Here is a 15,290-nt window from a genome sequence, read left to right as displayed (position 1 = left end):
GCATAAGGTCCAGAGAGTGAAGTGTTTTAGTCAAGAATATCTTATGCTAAAACTATCAATTATTGCTCTTTATGTCAATGCTGTATATACTGTCTCCAGGACACTACAGGAATACAGTAAAACCTCATGAGAATGTGACCTTTATGGAGAAAAAGTGGAGATAAAGAAAAACTCCAAACTTTAACAATTGTAAATATTTTGTGAAATTTTTATGACATTAAAAATGTGCTTCAAAAGTCTCTCTCTGCCAACTCTCATGTTGCCCCAATAACTGAAATATTAGTACAAAACTTTGGAAGCTAAATTACATTGATTTACGAAAAGTTGTAATGTATGTGCATCAGGTTCTCCCATTAGCAACAAACATGTGCATCTTTTCCTAATCTAGGGAAAGGTCAATGTTACAATCTGGCACTTGATTTTTCATGGTGACATATTGTAAGTATGAACATGTCACCAGTACCTCAATGAACAAAACCAGACAACGGCATCCAAACTGATTCTAATCTTTGACATTGACATTTTAGTAACCCTCAGAATTTAGCTCTGCAGCTGTCAAGATAGGATATAAAAATATATATTTTCCATATGACAGTCTGTAGAATACTGAAATACAGTGCTTTTTCCTTACCAGGTGTGATAAATGAAGCTGGGGGGGGGGGGAGTTGCTCCATTTTATGGACACCCAGCCAGCCAGTTAGCTATAAAATCCCTGTTAGTAGCTGTTCTCTACTTGCTTTACCTATAAAGGGTTAAAAAAGCCCATAGGTAAAAGGAAGAGAGTGGGTATCTGATCAAAAGAGCCAATGGGAGAGCTAAAGCTTTTTAAAATTGGGGGGAAAACTTCCCTTTTCTCTGTCTGTTGTTCTCTAGAGAGAGGAGACACATAGCAGCAATGCTGTAAGAAGCTAAACCAGATATGAAAAATCATCAAATCATACTTAGGAATTGCTTATCTGAAACCACAGATATGTAAGTAAATCAGGGAATGTCTAGGAAGACAAGATTAAGGTTATTATTTTAATTCTTATTGGCTTGTGGACTCCTCTGTGCTAACCACCAAATGCTTTTGTTTTGCTTGTAACCTTTAAACTGGACCTCAAGCAAACCATTCTTGATGCTTAATTATTATATTTGCTCTTTTAAAATCTATCAGTAGCCTACGTTCCAGATGTATTTTCTTTCTTTTTGTTTTTAATAAAATTTACCTTTTTTAAGAAAAGGATTGGGTTTTTGTGTCTTAAGAGGTTTGTGCATATGTTGTTTAATTAGCTGGTGGCAACAGCTGATTTCCTTTGTTTTCTTTCTCAGTTCTTTCCCGTGTGTGTGTGTGTGTGTGTGTGTGTGTGTGTGTGTGAAAGGGCTTGAGGGTACCCCATAGGAAGGAATTCCCAAGTGCACCTTCCTGGATTCAAAGTGTTCTTTTTGCATTTGGGTGGTGGCAGCATTTACCCATCCAAGATCAGAGAGAAGCTGTAACTTTGGGAGTTTAATACCAGCCTGGAGTGACCAGTATTAATTTTTAGAATCCTTGCAGGCCCCCACCTTCTGCACTCAAAGTGCCAGAGTGGGGCATCAGCCTGGACACCAGGATCCTAAACGTAGGTGCAATTCATGTAGACAAACCGTGGCTCTGTCTCCCTCAAGTGGCTGGAATGCGGCATTGCATTACCCAGTGTTTTACCAAAGGATAGAGAAGCGCAAAATTCTATTCTACCAATGGGAATCTAAAGGGAGAATTGCAGATTTCTTAGCATTCAGTTCAGACATTTTATGAAAAACATTTTTAAAAATATGTAGCTCTTATAGCTCCAAATGAAACCTTAAAATTGTGAACCAAGTGCAACCCATGCAGAGATGAGTCCTCAGAGAACATGGAACAATAGTTCAGAGAAGCGTGAACTCATTTCAGCAAGGGGTACCTCAGATGTCCAGTAATGTTGACTTAAATATCAACATTGTTAATTATTTCATCAGCCATGTAAAAAAGAAAAGGAAAGGTTACAGATTGACAGAATTCACTGTGAACAACTGTTCATTTTGCTGCCTCAAACGAGTGGCATTTGGGAGATGCCATCACTTATTTATTTTTCCCAAGTCAAGAAGGAGCCAACCCCAAGGAGCTCCATGAAACCCATATTCAAGACACACCCAGGAGGAGCCAAGCTTAAGAGCTCAGTACAGCAAAATGCATTAATATTTAGACTATCTTCAAGATCTCCTGTTAGGAATATCTCATTCGGGTGACTCACATGGGTGGAACACATTTTGTGGATGGAGCTTAAAAGAGTGCCACCGGGACTTCTGCCAATTTAACCCTTACTAAAAATGTAGTTGCACACATTTTCAGTGAAGTAAACAAATTACTCTTTCATTTCACAAAATTTGCTGTAATACTTTAGAGTTGACAAATTAGCAACAAAATACAATGTAATAAAATATCTATAGAGAAAAATGATTAAAATATAGTTTCTTGATTTCGAGTTTAATTTGCTTTATGAAAATGAGGAAGAAGTGTTAAATTAGCTAAAATAACAACACAATTACTTTTAAATTATTATATCCCCTTATAAAGAATATTTAAATTGACTTTCAGAACAGAAAACGTACACCACATACTATATAAATCAAAACCTACATGTTCCACAGTGATAAGATTACTGACAGAAGACAACCACATATGTAATACACTTTTGCAATTCCAATAGCACAAATACACATAAATGTATTTTAAATACATTTCATGGATTTATTGGATTTATTTAGGAAACAAAATGTACCACAACAAATTTGTAACTTTTAATTCGAATTATATATACTGCAAATCACAATAAGTATTTTAAAAACTAAGAATACCTGTGTGACACTTTGTACCCCATGTGATACCCTGTACCCAATATTCATGATTTTATATACTTGTGATATATTTTGTACAAAGTATGCCTTGTGAGGTATCATTTCAAAACTTATAATCTACTGAACATCATCATATTAAAATGTGTGTATCGACACAGTATATGGAGCTAGGAGATTTTACTATATGTTTGTTACTAAAATATGTTGTAATTCTGGGGAACGCTCACAGACTAGCTCCTCAGAGACAACAAAAGACTGATCAAAAGATGATAGAAAACTATTAACTGCTGAAGCAGGGGAACAGGGGAGACCTTAAACAAAGAAATTTACAATTCACTTGAAAGACTTTTCGAATCTTAGGTACATAGGGAACTGTTTTGTCTACATCCCAGCAAGGAGTAATCCTCAATGAGAGGAGGGGGATATAAAATAAGAGACAGTGACTTCCTTGTCTCTTCTCCTCCCCCATCTCTACTCAGGGCAGCAAAATCACTTGAAAGACAATGGTGAATCATTGAACTGGGGGGAGTGGTCCTGGCCTGGAGGTTTTCCAGCCAGTACAGACTGCTGAAAGCTTTTGGGTGAGAGAAACCTGTTTGCTTTTAAACTTATTGGGTTTGGTAAAGTTTAGGAATTAGCTTCCATGTTTATCTTTTTATTTCTTTTGTAACCAAGTCTGACTTTTGTGCCTTATCACTTGTAAATCACTTAATATATATATTTCTCTAGTTAATAAACTTGTTTTACTAATTTATCTAAACCACTATGTTTGATTGAAGTGTTTGGGGACTCTTTACTGGGGTCAACAGGATTGGTGCATATTCATAACCCATTGTCTCAATGACGGACTAATTATGAGGCGGTATGGTCCAGTGGGCTACTTAACAGTACAAGACACACATTTCTGAGGGACAAGGCTGGGACTGAGGGATGTGTGGGTGTCACCCTGTATCTACTCATGGATGGCTGAGAGAGCATTCACGTATTCAGCTCTCAGTGACTTTACATGCTAGTAGCTGTGAGAGAGCAGAGTCTAGAGGGGTTGCTGTTCTGGCAGTAAAGCAGTGTAAAAGGCATCCCAAGCTGGAGAGCTAAGGGGACACAGCAGTTCAGCTTGCAATCTGAGGAATCTCACAACCTGACTCGTCTAAAATGATGGTTTAAAAAAGAAAGAAAGAAAGAAAGAAAGAAAGAAAGAAAGAAAGAAAGAAAGAAAGAAAGAAAGAAAGAAAGAAAGAAAGAAAGAAAGAATGGTCACTTTCATGATGATCAAAAACCTCTCCACTCCTAATAGTTCAACCACATCTACCAAAAGATGAATATAGTTTTAGATTAGGCATCAATACAATAGACCCATTAACAATATATAACTCAAAATTATTATTTGTTCTTGTGAACAATTATACATTATTTTAGCATTTCCTAACTAACAGAAATAACCCTAAAAGCCCTATAACCCCCTCTTGGAACTCACCTGTCCAGATGAATTCGGTGTAAGCTCCTGCTGTTTCTCCTCCCCGTTGTCCGCAGAGTTAGTGAAGTTGGGACTGAAAACCATGAGGTCATTCTTGGCGGTGCCTTCCCCGACACACAAGTTCCGGCTCTGGCGCTGCGAATAGGACCAACTCCCCACTTCGCTCGAGCACACCACGGTGGCTTTCCCAGGACCGCACATCACTTCCGGACCCGGATGGCATCTCAGGCCAACGTACACGACAATCACCAGCACAAACAGCCCGGACACAGAGCAAATGGCGATCACTAAAGACACGTTCAGGTCAACCAAGGGCCCTTCGCTCCCGACCCTTTGCCTCGAGTCCCATTTCACAGCCTGCGGACTCTCCACCAGGGACAGGCTGACCGTGGCTGTGGCTGACAGCGCCGGCTCCCCATGGTCCTTCACCAGGATCACGAGTCTCTGGCTGGGGCCGTCCGACTCCTCCAAGGCCCGCGTGGTGCTGATCTCCCCGCTGTACACACCCACCCGGAAAGGCCCCGCAGCCCTGGCCTCCTGCACTTCGTAGCGAAGCCACGCGTTGTAGCCGGAATCCGCATCCACCGCTCGGACCTTGCCCACCACGTGCCCTGCGCCGGCCGACAGCGGAACCAGCTCGGGCCCTGGCGAGCCGCGGCCGGAGCCAGGCGCGGACACTGCCGGCGCGTTGTCATTTTCATCCAGGACGAAGAGCTGCACAGTCACGGTCCCGCACAAGGAGGGGAACCCGGCGTCCCGCGCGCTCACCTGGAACTGCAGCACTTGCAGCTCCTCGTAGTCAAAGGGCTGCAGCCCATAGATGTGCCCGCTCTCCGAGTGCACCGAGATGTAGCTGGACACGGGCTGCTGCTCTCCCACACTGCGCTCCACCACCGAGTAGCTCACAAAGGCGTTTTCCCGCAGGTCCGGGTCCGACGCCGACACGCTCAAGAGATGGGCCCCGGGACGGTTGTTTTCCTTCACAAACACCGTGTACACGGGCTGAGGGAAAGCAGGGGCGTTATCGTTCACATCCGCGATCGGCACCAAAATGCTGCTACTGGCCGAGAGAGACGGGGCCCCTTCGTCTCTGGCTGTCACCAGGATCTTATATTCAGACACTCGCTCCCGATCCACGGCCTCCGCCAGCACCAGCGAGTGATAATTCTTAAAGGTGGAGACGAGCTGAAACGGCAGGTCCGGGGGGATGGAGCAGGTGACTTTGCCGTTGTCTCCCGAGTCCCGGTCGGAGACGCTAATAAGAGCCACCACTGTCCCCGGGGGAGCGTCCTCCGGCACCGGCAGGGAAAGGGAAGTCACGGCCAGCTCAGGGGCGTTGTCGTTCACGTCTAACACTTCCACCAAAATTTTGCAGTGTCCGACCATTGGAGCGTGACCTTCATCTGTAGCTTGGACTTGAATTTCATACAATTTAGTACCTTCAAAATCCAATTCTCCTTTGATTCTAATTTCTCCGGTATGAGAATCTATACTGAACATGTCTTTTACTTCGGGACCAATAAGAATATTAAAAGAATATGCGATATCTTTATTAATCCCCTCATCCAAATCGGTGGCGTTGAGTTTGACGACTAACTCCCCAACAGTTGTATTTTCCGTTACACTGACCTCATACACGGATTGACCAAAGACAGGCGCGTTATCATTGACATCCAGCACAGTGATCACCAGCTGAACTGTGCCCGTCAGTTCCGGTTTGCCCCTGTCAGTGGCAGTAAGTAATAAATTATGAAGAGGGATTTCCTCTCTATCGAGAGCCTTCCTTAACACGAGGTCAGCAGATTTGCTTTTGTCGTTTTTCTTTTGTACATCTAGAGTGAAAAATTCATTCGAGCTGAGTTTATAGGTCAGCAGAGAGTTTGTGCCAATATCTGCGTCAAACGCGCCCTCTAGTGGGAAACGCGAGCCCGGCAGTGTTGATTCTGATATAAACAGATTTAATTCATTTACTGGGAACACAGGAGCATTGTCATTTATATCCTGTATCTCCACTTCCACGTGAAATATCCTCACGGGTTTGTCCACTATCACCTCCAGGTCAATGGCGCACAGGGGGCTCTGGCCGCACACCTCTTCCCTGTCTACTGGCGAATTAACAAACAAAACGCCGCTCTGCAAATTTACCTCAAAATAGTCTCCCCTGCCTTTGGAGACCATCCGGAACATCCGAGACACCAGCTCCGACACCTCCAGCCCCAGGTCCTGGGCCAGGCGGCCCACAAAGGTGCCGTGTTTGGATTCCTCCGGCAGGGAATAACGGACCTGGCCGCTGCCCACCTCCCAGGCCGTGTGTAGCAGAACCAGCCGCAGCAGCTGCCCGGTTACCAGGGAGTCTCGCCGAAGAAGAGCCATCGCGGAAACTCTCCTTTCAAAATTCGCCAGTTAAGACGTGGCTAATGCAAAAAATTTTAAAATATATTTTAGCCTTATCTTTGCAAATTGCTCAGTCTAGTGCCTCTGCGCCCGGTTTGATCCGCCCTTTGATATTGACGTGATTCACAGTACAAACCTGGGAGGGGCTTCCGTTTTCCTTTCTCACCGAAGTCCTTTTTTTGGTCTACAGCGACACCATGTGACTAAATGTAGAAATGCAACATAATTGTTATGATTATTTTTATATCATATGCTTGTGTTTTGTCTTCTTATTGTTCTTATTCTTCTCCCTTTTTCAGAAATTTTTTTACAACACGTTTTTAAATTTTATAGAAATATGCGTATTTTAATTTGTGATAACTTAGGGTATACCGAAGTACATTGTTTTCATTATATATTCAGTGGAAACATTAGTAGCGCCTGTGTGCCGATAACACCCCTTTTCATTGTACGAGACTTTATCATGTCCAGTGTTTATTTTCTGTTGTGATGATTTCAGAACATGAGGCCCTTAAAAACTGCGATCTTCAAAACAACTGGACGGTTTATTAAATACATCACTTGGTTTATCAGCTTATAACCTGTCTGTCTTTCTGTTATTATTTTATCTTTCTTATCATGTATATACGCTGCACATTTACATTCTACCATATAGATACCGAACTCCTATTCCCTGTCTTGAAGATCTTGGACTCTAAGTTCGCAGTCCTGTATCTTTAATTCTTAGGAGCTGATTCGTACCTACTGAGCTTCAGTGGCGTTACTGGGATCAGTAAGTAATGTGAATAAGAGATTGCAGGGACGGGTTTAGAAGCTGATATGATGAAGTGCCCTTAACTATTTAACTATTGAACGCTGTGCAATTTCCTAGTATCCATCGATCTCTATGATCACACACAGCTGAACTCTATTTTCTTGCCACTTGTCTTCACACAGGAAAATGCCCCCCTAATTTCTCGTCTATAAAGAATAATAATTTCAAGTGCGGCGTTTGAGAGTAAGCAGAAGAGGCAAAAAATAATGGGTTGTAATTGAATTAATATCTCCTAATTCTTCTTCAGTAGTCACCATTTATCCTGTATTTTTATTATTTAAATACATGAGGGAATCATGAGAAGTCTTATGTCTGACTGGCATCAATACACGGGGCACAACATTTGAGGAAATTCGTTTTTCAGAACTTCTTAGGTTTTTCCAATACATGCTTGATATTTTAAAAATATTTTCCTGCATCTAAATAGTTTATTAATTATAATTTTTGTTCCTCCTGCTGCTACTGCTGAGGAGGAGGAGGAGGAGGAGAAAAAGAAGAAGAATTTACATTCTTTTAGCAACACTCATTCTCTAGGATCCAAAATGTCTTTCAGATTCTACATAAGGGTCACTCACCTGCTGGGCTGGGATGTAGCAATATGTAAATTTTTCACGTCAACCAGTTTGCATTATCAATACACACAACCGCTTTTAGAAAAGCAAGTGCACAACACTACATCTAATTATAAATGCCATGGAGAATGGATGGTCTGAATATAATTACCCAAGCTGGAGAGAAATTCTTCTGTCAATTTATACCAGTACATCTCTGAAGAAATCCATGGAAGATAAAGATCTCCCCTCTGAGACCATTCGATGTAGATGCGTTCATATAAATAAAGCACAATAATGCAAAACACAGTATAGGTTCTCGTGTACAATCAATTATTTTTACATCTTGTATTTAAAATATTAATTTGCATAGACTCCGACTTCATATCTGACTCTTCAGGTGAAAATTAATCGTTGCCGAGGCCCTTCTCCACCTCTTCAGCTGTAGCAATATCGTCTGTCTCTTCCACAGCTTGAATATTTAGAAATTGTCTTCCACTTCGACATATACCTGATCGGGGTATAAACAACATCTCTGTGTCCCCTTTCCCCAAATCTTCGATTAAATAATGTCTTTGCGTAATTTACCTAAAATTGTCATGTCATGTAGGTAAACACCTACGTTAGTTATCTTGAAAAGCAACCGATGCACTAGCATCTTCAAGAACTAAGATATGAAACGACACAGAGCTTCAAGTTATTAGTACGGCACATGGCACAGATTCAGATGAGGGTTTCTTCCCCACCTTTAGAAAGTCTTCTAGTCAAGAGCACTGGATGGGACATGGGACTCCCTAGTGTCAGACAACTGTAATCATTCAGTTTAATTTTCTAAAAAGTGAAGAAAGATTAGTGGACTCTAACCCACCTAGAACATCAATAAGTCTCAGGTGTCTCCTAGGCGTCTTCTTCATGTCATTCATTTTGGAAAGCAACATCTTGTCCCTTACCGGGCCAGTAACAGTATAAGCACAGTGTGAGGCTGTAGATTCTGGAAGCTTTCTTCTTTGCAGTGCTTCGAAATCACTCCACAAATCTCTCATCTGGAGCTTCGACTTTGCCCTTTATTTAACTAGATGTCTGCAAATTAGCTAACTGCGAATAAGAGACAGATTTAGAAGCAGAGCAGAGCTCTTCATACGCTATTGCTCGGCTGCTCACACGCACCTGGAGGGAGAGAGGCCACCAACTTACCGGTCTATGTTTCTACGACAGAAAAAAACGTCTGCCTGGCCACGGGTTCTTGTTTTTCCAGACATGACACATATCAGATACGTTCAAAGAAATTCCAGAAGAGGGGGGCAAAAGGAATGCTCAGAAACAAAATCAAATACTGAAAATGAAGATCAGTGGTGCTCGTATGTGCTCTGCTCCCCACATAAGGTTATTACCTCTCTTAAATTATTTTAATCAGATTAATCATTTGGAATAGTTAAGTAAAATGTGAAATTACTCAGTAAAAGGGAAGAATATAGGATTATTTAGAAAGTATGAGATTGTTTAATCCTTGTTTAATCCTTATAAAACAATTTATGATAATTTACTTTGCATTTATCAGCATTGAATTTCATCTGCGGTTTTTTTGCCCAGTCACCCAGTTTTGGGAGATCCCTTTTAACTCTTCACAGTCTGCTCTGGACTTCACTATCTTGAGTAATTTTGTATTTTACGCAAACTTTGCCACCTCACTGTTTACCCTTTTTTCCAGATAATTTATGAATATGTTGAAAATAACTGATCCTAGTATGGATCCCTGGGAAACATCTCTCTCCATTCTGGAAACTGACTATTTATTCCTACACCCCTTGTTTCCCGTCTTTTAACCATGAGAGGACCTTTTTTCTTACCCTATGACTGCTTATTTTGCTTAAGAGCCTTTGGTGAGGGAACCTTAGGATCATAGAATATCAGGGTTGGAAGTGACCTCAGAGGTCATCTAGTCCAACCCCCTGCTCAAAGCAGGGCTAATCCCCAATTTTTGCCCCATCCCTAAATGGCCCCCTCAAGGATTGAACTCACAATCCTGGGTTTAACAGGCCAACGCTCAAACCACTGAGCTATCCTTCCACCTCGTTGCCAAAGGCTTTCTGTAAGTCCAAGTACACTGTATCTACTAACCACCTCAAAGAATTTTAGTAGGGTGAGGTATGATTTCCCTTTACAAAAGCCATGTTGACTCTTCCCCAATATACTTCTAGCATTTTCATATGAACACTTACAAAATTTGTCACTTTTTAGTTATCTGCCTTCATGTGATGCCTCATTTTTCATTTGACTGTTTCTCTTCACTTCCTATTGGTACTATATGAACTAAATAAGAACTTTTAAAATCTCAACTTAATTTTTTCTTACTGAACTAGGAATATTTAAAATGCCCAACAGATGAGGACATGTTACAGACAATGTCTCAAATTCAGATTTAAAAAAATACCAAGTAAAGAGTCACCTTTCCAAAGGGATTTTTTGTGAACTAATGCTTCTTTTCTGAAGCCTGAATGACATTGGGATTATCAACAACGAAAAATTTCTGGATGAGATTTTGCTCAAATGCAAATAATTTTAGAGTTCTTAAGAATAAAATCAAATTCACACAAAGGACTGCACCTCTGATGATGTTTTCACGAACACCATGCAGACCTACATTTGTAAAATACCTTACTGCGAGGTATACGATCACTGAGAAAAGAAACACACTTAAGCAACCAGACTTTCTTATCAACCACACAAAGGCTGAAAGTCATAGTATTCATAGAGCAAATTTAGTGTAGATTTCTTTAAAATATATAGGTCTGAAGAAATAGAAAATAGTGAAAGAGAGTAGGACCCTAACCTAAATACAATGTGTCGGGCAACATATGCTAATATGATCATATCTATTTCCACCAATGGAAAAGACGTTCACCATTTATCTTAAAATAGTAGTATGATTTTTTTAAATAAACAACTTTACCCTTAAATTTGCAACTGCAAAGGAGTTTACATCGACTCATACTATTAATAAAAAAGACGTTCCCATAACAAATTACCTCTCACCTGCTTTCCAATAGCCCGTTTTGGAAATTTTGATAAACACGATTTCTACGTAAATTATGGTTTTCACCTAGACCACATTATGAAATCCTAATACTGTAGCCAATATAAAAATCCTGTAAAAAACTCTTATATCTCAGAGGGAGATTTCTCGTGAAATCAGTTACATGACTAACCTGTCCATCACAGATTAGCTGCTCCTGTTTCCAGTTCCCCTCAATCTTCGATGAGGGAGGGAAGTTGGGGCTGAAAACCATCAGGTCATTCTTGGCGGGGACTTCCCCGACACACAGGTTCCGGCTCTGGCGCTGCGAATAGGACCAACTCCCCACTTCGCTCGAGCACACCACGGTGGCTTTCCCAGGACCGCACATCACTTCCGGACCCGGATGGCATCTCAGGCCAACGTACACGACAATCACCAGCACAAACAGCCCGGACACCGAGCAAATGGCGATCACTAAAGACACGTTCAGGTCAACCAAGGGCCCTTCGCTCCCGACCCTTTGCCTCGAGTCCCATTTCACAGCCTGCGGACTCTCCACCAGGGACAGGCTGACCGTGGCTGTGGCTGACAGCGCCGGCTCCCCATGGTCCTTCACCAGGATCACGAGTCTCTGGCTGGGGCCGTCCGACTCCTCCAAGGCCCGCGTGGTGCTGATCTCCCCGCTGTACACACCCACCCGGAAAGGCCCCGCAGCCCTGGCCTCCTGCACTTCGTAGCGAAGCCACGCGTTGTAGCCGGAATCCGCATCCACCGCTCGGACCTTGCCCACCACGTGCCCTGCGCCGGCCGACAGCGGAACCAGCTCGGGCCCTGGCGAGCCGCGGCCGGAGCCAGGCGCGGACACTGCCGGCGCGTTGTCATTTTCATCCAGGACGAAGAGCTGCACAGTCACGGTCCCGCACAAGGAGGGGAACCCGGCGTCCCGCGCGCTCACCTGGAACTGCAGCACTTGCAGCTCCTCGTAGTCAAAGGGCTGCAGCCCATAGATGTGCCCGCTCTCCGAGTGCACCGAGATGTAGCTGGACACGGGCTGCTGCTCTCCCACACTGCGCTCCACCACCGAGTAGCTCACAAAGGCGTTTTCCCGCAGGTCCGGGTCCGACGCCGACACGCTCAAGAGATGGGCCCCGGGACGGTTGTTTTCCTTCACAAACACCGTGTACACGGGCTGAGGGAAAGCAGGGGCGTTATCGTTCACATCCGCGATCGGCACCAAAATGCTGCTGCTGGCCGAGAGAGACGGGGCCCCTTCGTCTCTGGCTGTCACCAGGATCTTATATTCAGACACTCGCTCCCGATCCACGGCCTCCGCCAGCACCAGCGAGTGATAATTCTTAAAGGTGGAGACGAGCTGAAACGGCAGGTCCGGGGGGATGGAGCAGGTGACTTTGCCGTTGTCTCCCGAGTCCCGGTCGGAGACGCTAATAAGAGCCACCACTGTCCCCGGGGGAGCGTCCTCCGGCACCGGCAGGGAAAGGGAAGTCACGGCCAGCTCAGGGGCGTTATCGTTCACGTCTAACACTTCCACCAAAACATTGCAGTGCCCAGCCAAGGGATGCGGATTTTTATCCGTAGCCTCGATTTGAATCTCGTGTAAACTTGTGTCTTCGAAGTCCAATTTTCCATTCACGCTCAGCTCACCACTGTTTGAATCTATGCTAAACAAGGAGCTTTCACTGAGCGGAGTGACACTGCGAACTGAATATATAATATCCTTATTTATTCCCTCATCCAAATCTGTGGCGTTGAGTTTAATTACTAGTGATCCGTTTGGTGCATTTTCTAGTAACTGGACCTTATAAAGTGACTGATTAAATACAGGCGCGTTGTCATTCACATCCAGCACAGTGATCACCAGCTGAACTGTGCCCGTCAGCTCCGGTTTGCCCCTGTCTGTGGCGGTGAGTAATAAACTATGCTCCGGGGTTTCCTCTCTGTCCAGTGGTTTACTTAATACAAGGACTAACGATTTACTTTTTTCATCATTCGTTCGCATGTCTACAGTAAAATGTTCACTTGGACTGAGTGTATAGGTCAGCAGAGAGTTTGTGCCAATATCTGCGTCAGACGCGCCCTCTAGTGGGAAGCGTGAGTCGGGGAATCTCGATTCTAAAATAAACAGATTTTCTTTACTTACAGGGAACACAGGAGCATTGTCATTTATATCCTGTATCTCCACTTCCAAGTGAAATATCCTCAGGGGTTTGTCCACTATCACCTCCAGGTCAATGGCGCACAGGGGGCTCTGGCCGCACACCTCTTCCCTGTCTACTGGCGAATTAACAAACAAAACGCCGCTCTGCAAATTTACCTCAAAATAGTCTCCCCTGCCTTTGGAGACCATCCGGAACATCCGAGGCACCAGCTCCGACACCTCCAGCCCCAGGTCCTGGGCCAGGCGGCCCACAAAGGTGCCGTGTTTGGATTCCTCCGGCAGGGAATAACGGACCTGGCCGCTGCCCACCTCCCAGGCCGTGTGTAGCAGAACCAGCCGCAGCAGCTGCCCGGTTACCAGGGAGTCTCGCCGGAGAAGAGTCATCGCAGTCGCGGGTCTGTGTCGCTTATCCAATAAAATCCCAGTTTTTCCCAGATATTAAGTATTCTTCAATGTATCGGGCCACGTCTATGTAGAGGTTTCATTCAAGGCCAATGTCAGGCAATACTGGTGAATCTCTGATTTGCTGCAGATTTTAGTATGGGGACGGGGGGAGGAGCTGTATTTTTCCCTTTCTATGAAAACGTATTTTTAGTCAGCAGCGGCACCTTGTGACATAAATATATAAAGTCAGCTAGCTACTAGCTATTCTTTTTCTTTATATTTAATCATTCTTAACTTAACTTAACTTTCCTCTTGTCATGGACACTGTTTAATCATTAGTCCGTGACCTAATATGCTAATCTTCCAAATAGTTTCCCTTTTTCTTTTCTGAAGGAAAGAAATCGCTTAAATTATATTTATGATTAAAAAACCATTTAATCATCTTTAATTTTGTTAGTAAATATCAACCATTTTGAACAAGTTTTTAAGATTTTCTTTACATCAGACCTTAACTTCAGAGCAAACGATCGTCAAAGATCTGGAACAAGTCTAATACTGGGAGGTTTCTTTCATAAATTCTGTTTCGTTGAGGTGTGGCTATTGGGACTGCTGTAGTCAAGTTATATGCAGACAACATTGTATTAGTGATATTTAGTTTAATGTCTAAATTAATTGTGTATCATACTTGTTTTCACTTTGGCAAATAGAAAGTCTCTATAACAGGTGCATATGGATCTTACATATATCTGACTGCAGACTGGAATAAAGTAGTGATGAATATATAACAGAGACAAGGTAGGTGAGGTAGTATCTTTTATTGGATCAACTTATGTTGGTGGGAAGCACAAGCTTTCCAGATTCACAGAGCTTTTCCTCAGATCTGGGAAGATAAGCAGATTGTCCAAGCTAAATACCTGGTGGAACTGATCCTTAAGCATAAGAGGTTCACACAGGTTTCAGGAAACAGAAGAGCTCTGTGACAGGTTTCAGAGTGATAGCCGTGTTAGTCTGTATCAGCAAAAACAACGAGGAGTCCTTGTGGTACCTTAGAGACTAACAATTTATTTGGGCATAAGCTTTCATGGCTAGAACCCACTTCATCAGATGCATGGAGTGGAAAATACAGGAGCAGGTATAAATACATGAAAAGATGTGAATTGCCTTACCAAGTGTGAGGTAAGTCTATCGATACAATTCAATTGACAGCAGGATACCAAGGGAGGAAAAATAACAGCTGAAGTGGTAATGAGAGTGGCCCATTTCAGACAGCTGACAAAAAGGTGTGAGTAACAGTAAGGGGAAATTAGTATTGGAGAAATTAGGTTTAGGTTTTGTAATGACCCAACCACTCCCAGTCTTTATTCAGGCCTAATCTGATGGTGTCCAGTTTACAGATTAATTCCAGTTCTGCAGTTTCATGTTGGAGTCTGTAATTTGCAAACTGGACACCATCAGATTAGGCCTGAATAAAGACTGGGAGAGGTTGGGTCATTACAAAACCAGCTCAGAAGGGGTTAAAAACCAGCCCTTGGAGAGGCCTGGGGCTGAGAGAAAATGGCTAGGCTGATTGGGAAGCCACATCTTGGGCCACGCCCCAGTCAGTCCACAGCTGGCCCTATAAAGGG

General features: G+C 43.2%; 1 protein-coding gene across 5 annotated transcripts in view; it reads right to left on the bottom strand.

Moving 5' to 3' along the window:
• Positions 1-15,290, bottom strand: part of LOC102934918 (protocadherin alpha-C2) — a 333,845-nt gene that overhangs the window by 299,897 nt on the left and 18,658 nt on the right. Inside the window, exon 1 of one of the 5 annotated variants that reach the window (XM_037907836.2) lies at positions 11,296-13,753. The exons of 3 other annotated variants lie outside the window; for them this stretch is intronic. In XM_037907836.2, coding sequence (XP_037763764.1) covers positions 11,296-13,665 — 2,370 coding nt within the window. In that variant the 5' untranslated portion in view covers positions 13,666-13,753. Of the gene's footprint in view, positions 1-4,330; positions 6,838-11,295; positions 13,754-15,290 lie in introns of those variants that run through there. One more of the 5 variants, XM_037907834.2, reaches the window with a different exon arrangement.

The sequence above is a fragment of the Chelonia mydas genome, chromosome 8 (assembly GCF_015237465.2).
Source record: "Chelonia mydas isolate rCheMyd1 chromosome 8, rCheMyd1.pri.v2, whole genome shotgun sequence".
In the NCBI taxonomy this organism is placed as follows: Eukaryota; Metazoa; Chordata; order Testudines; family Cheloniidae; genus Chelonia; species Chelonia mydas.
Note: the sequence above shows the minus strand (reverse complement) of the source record. Positions and strands in the feature narration are given on the sequence as shown.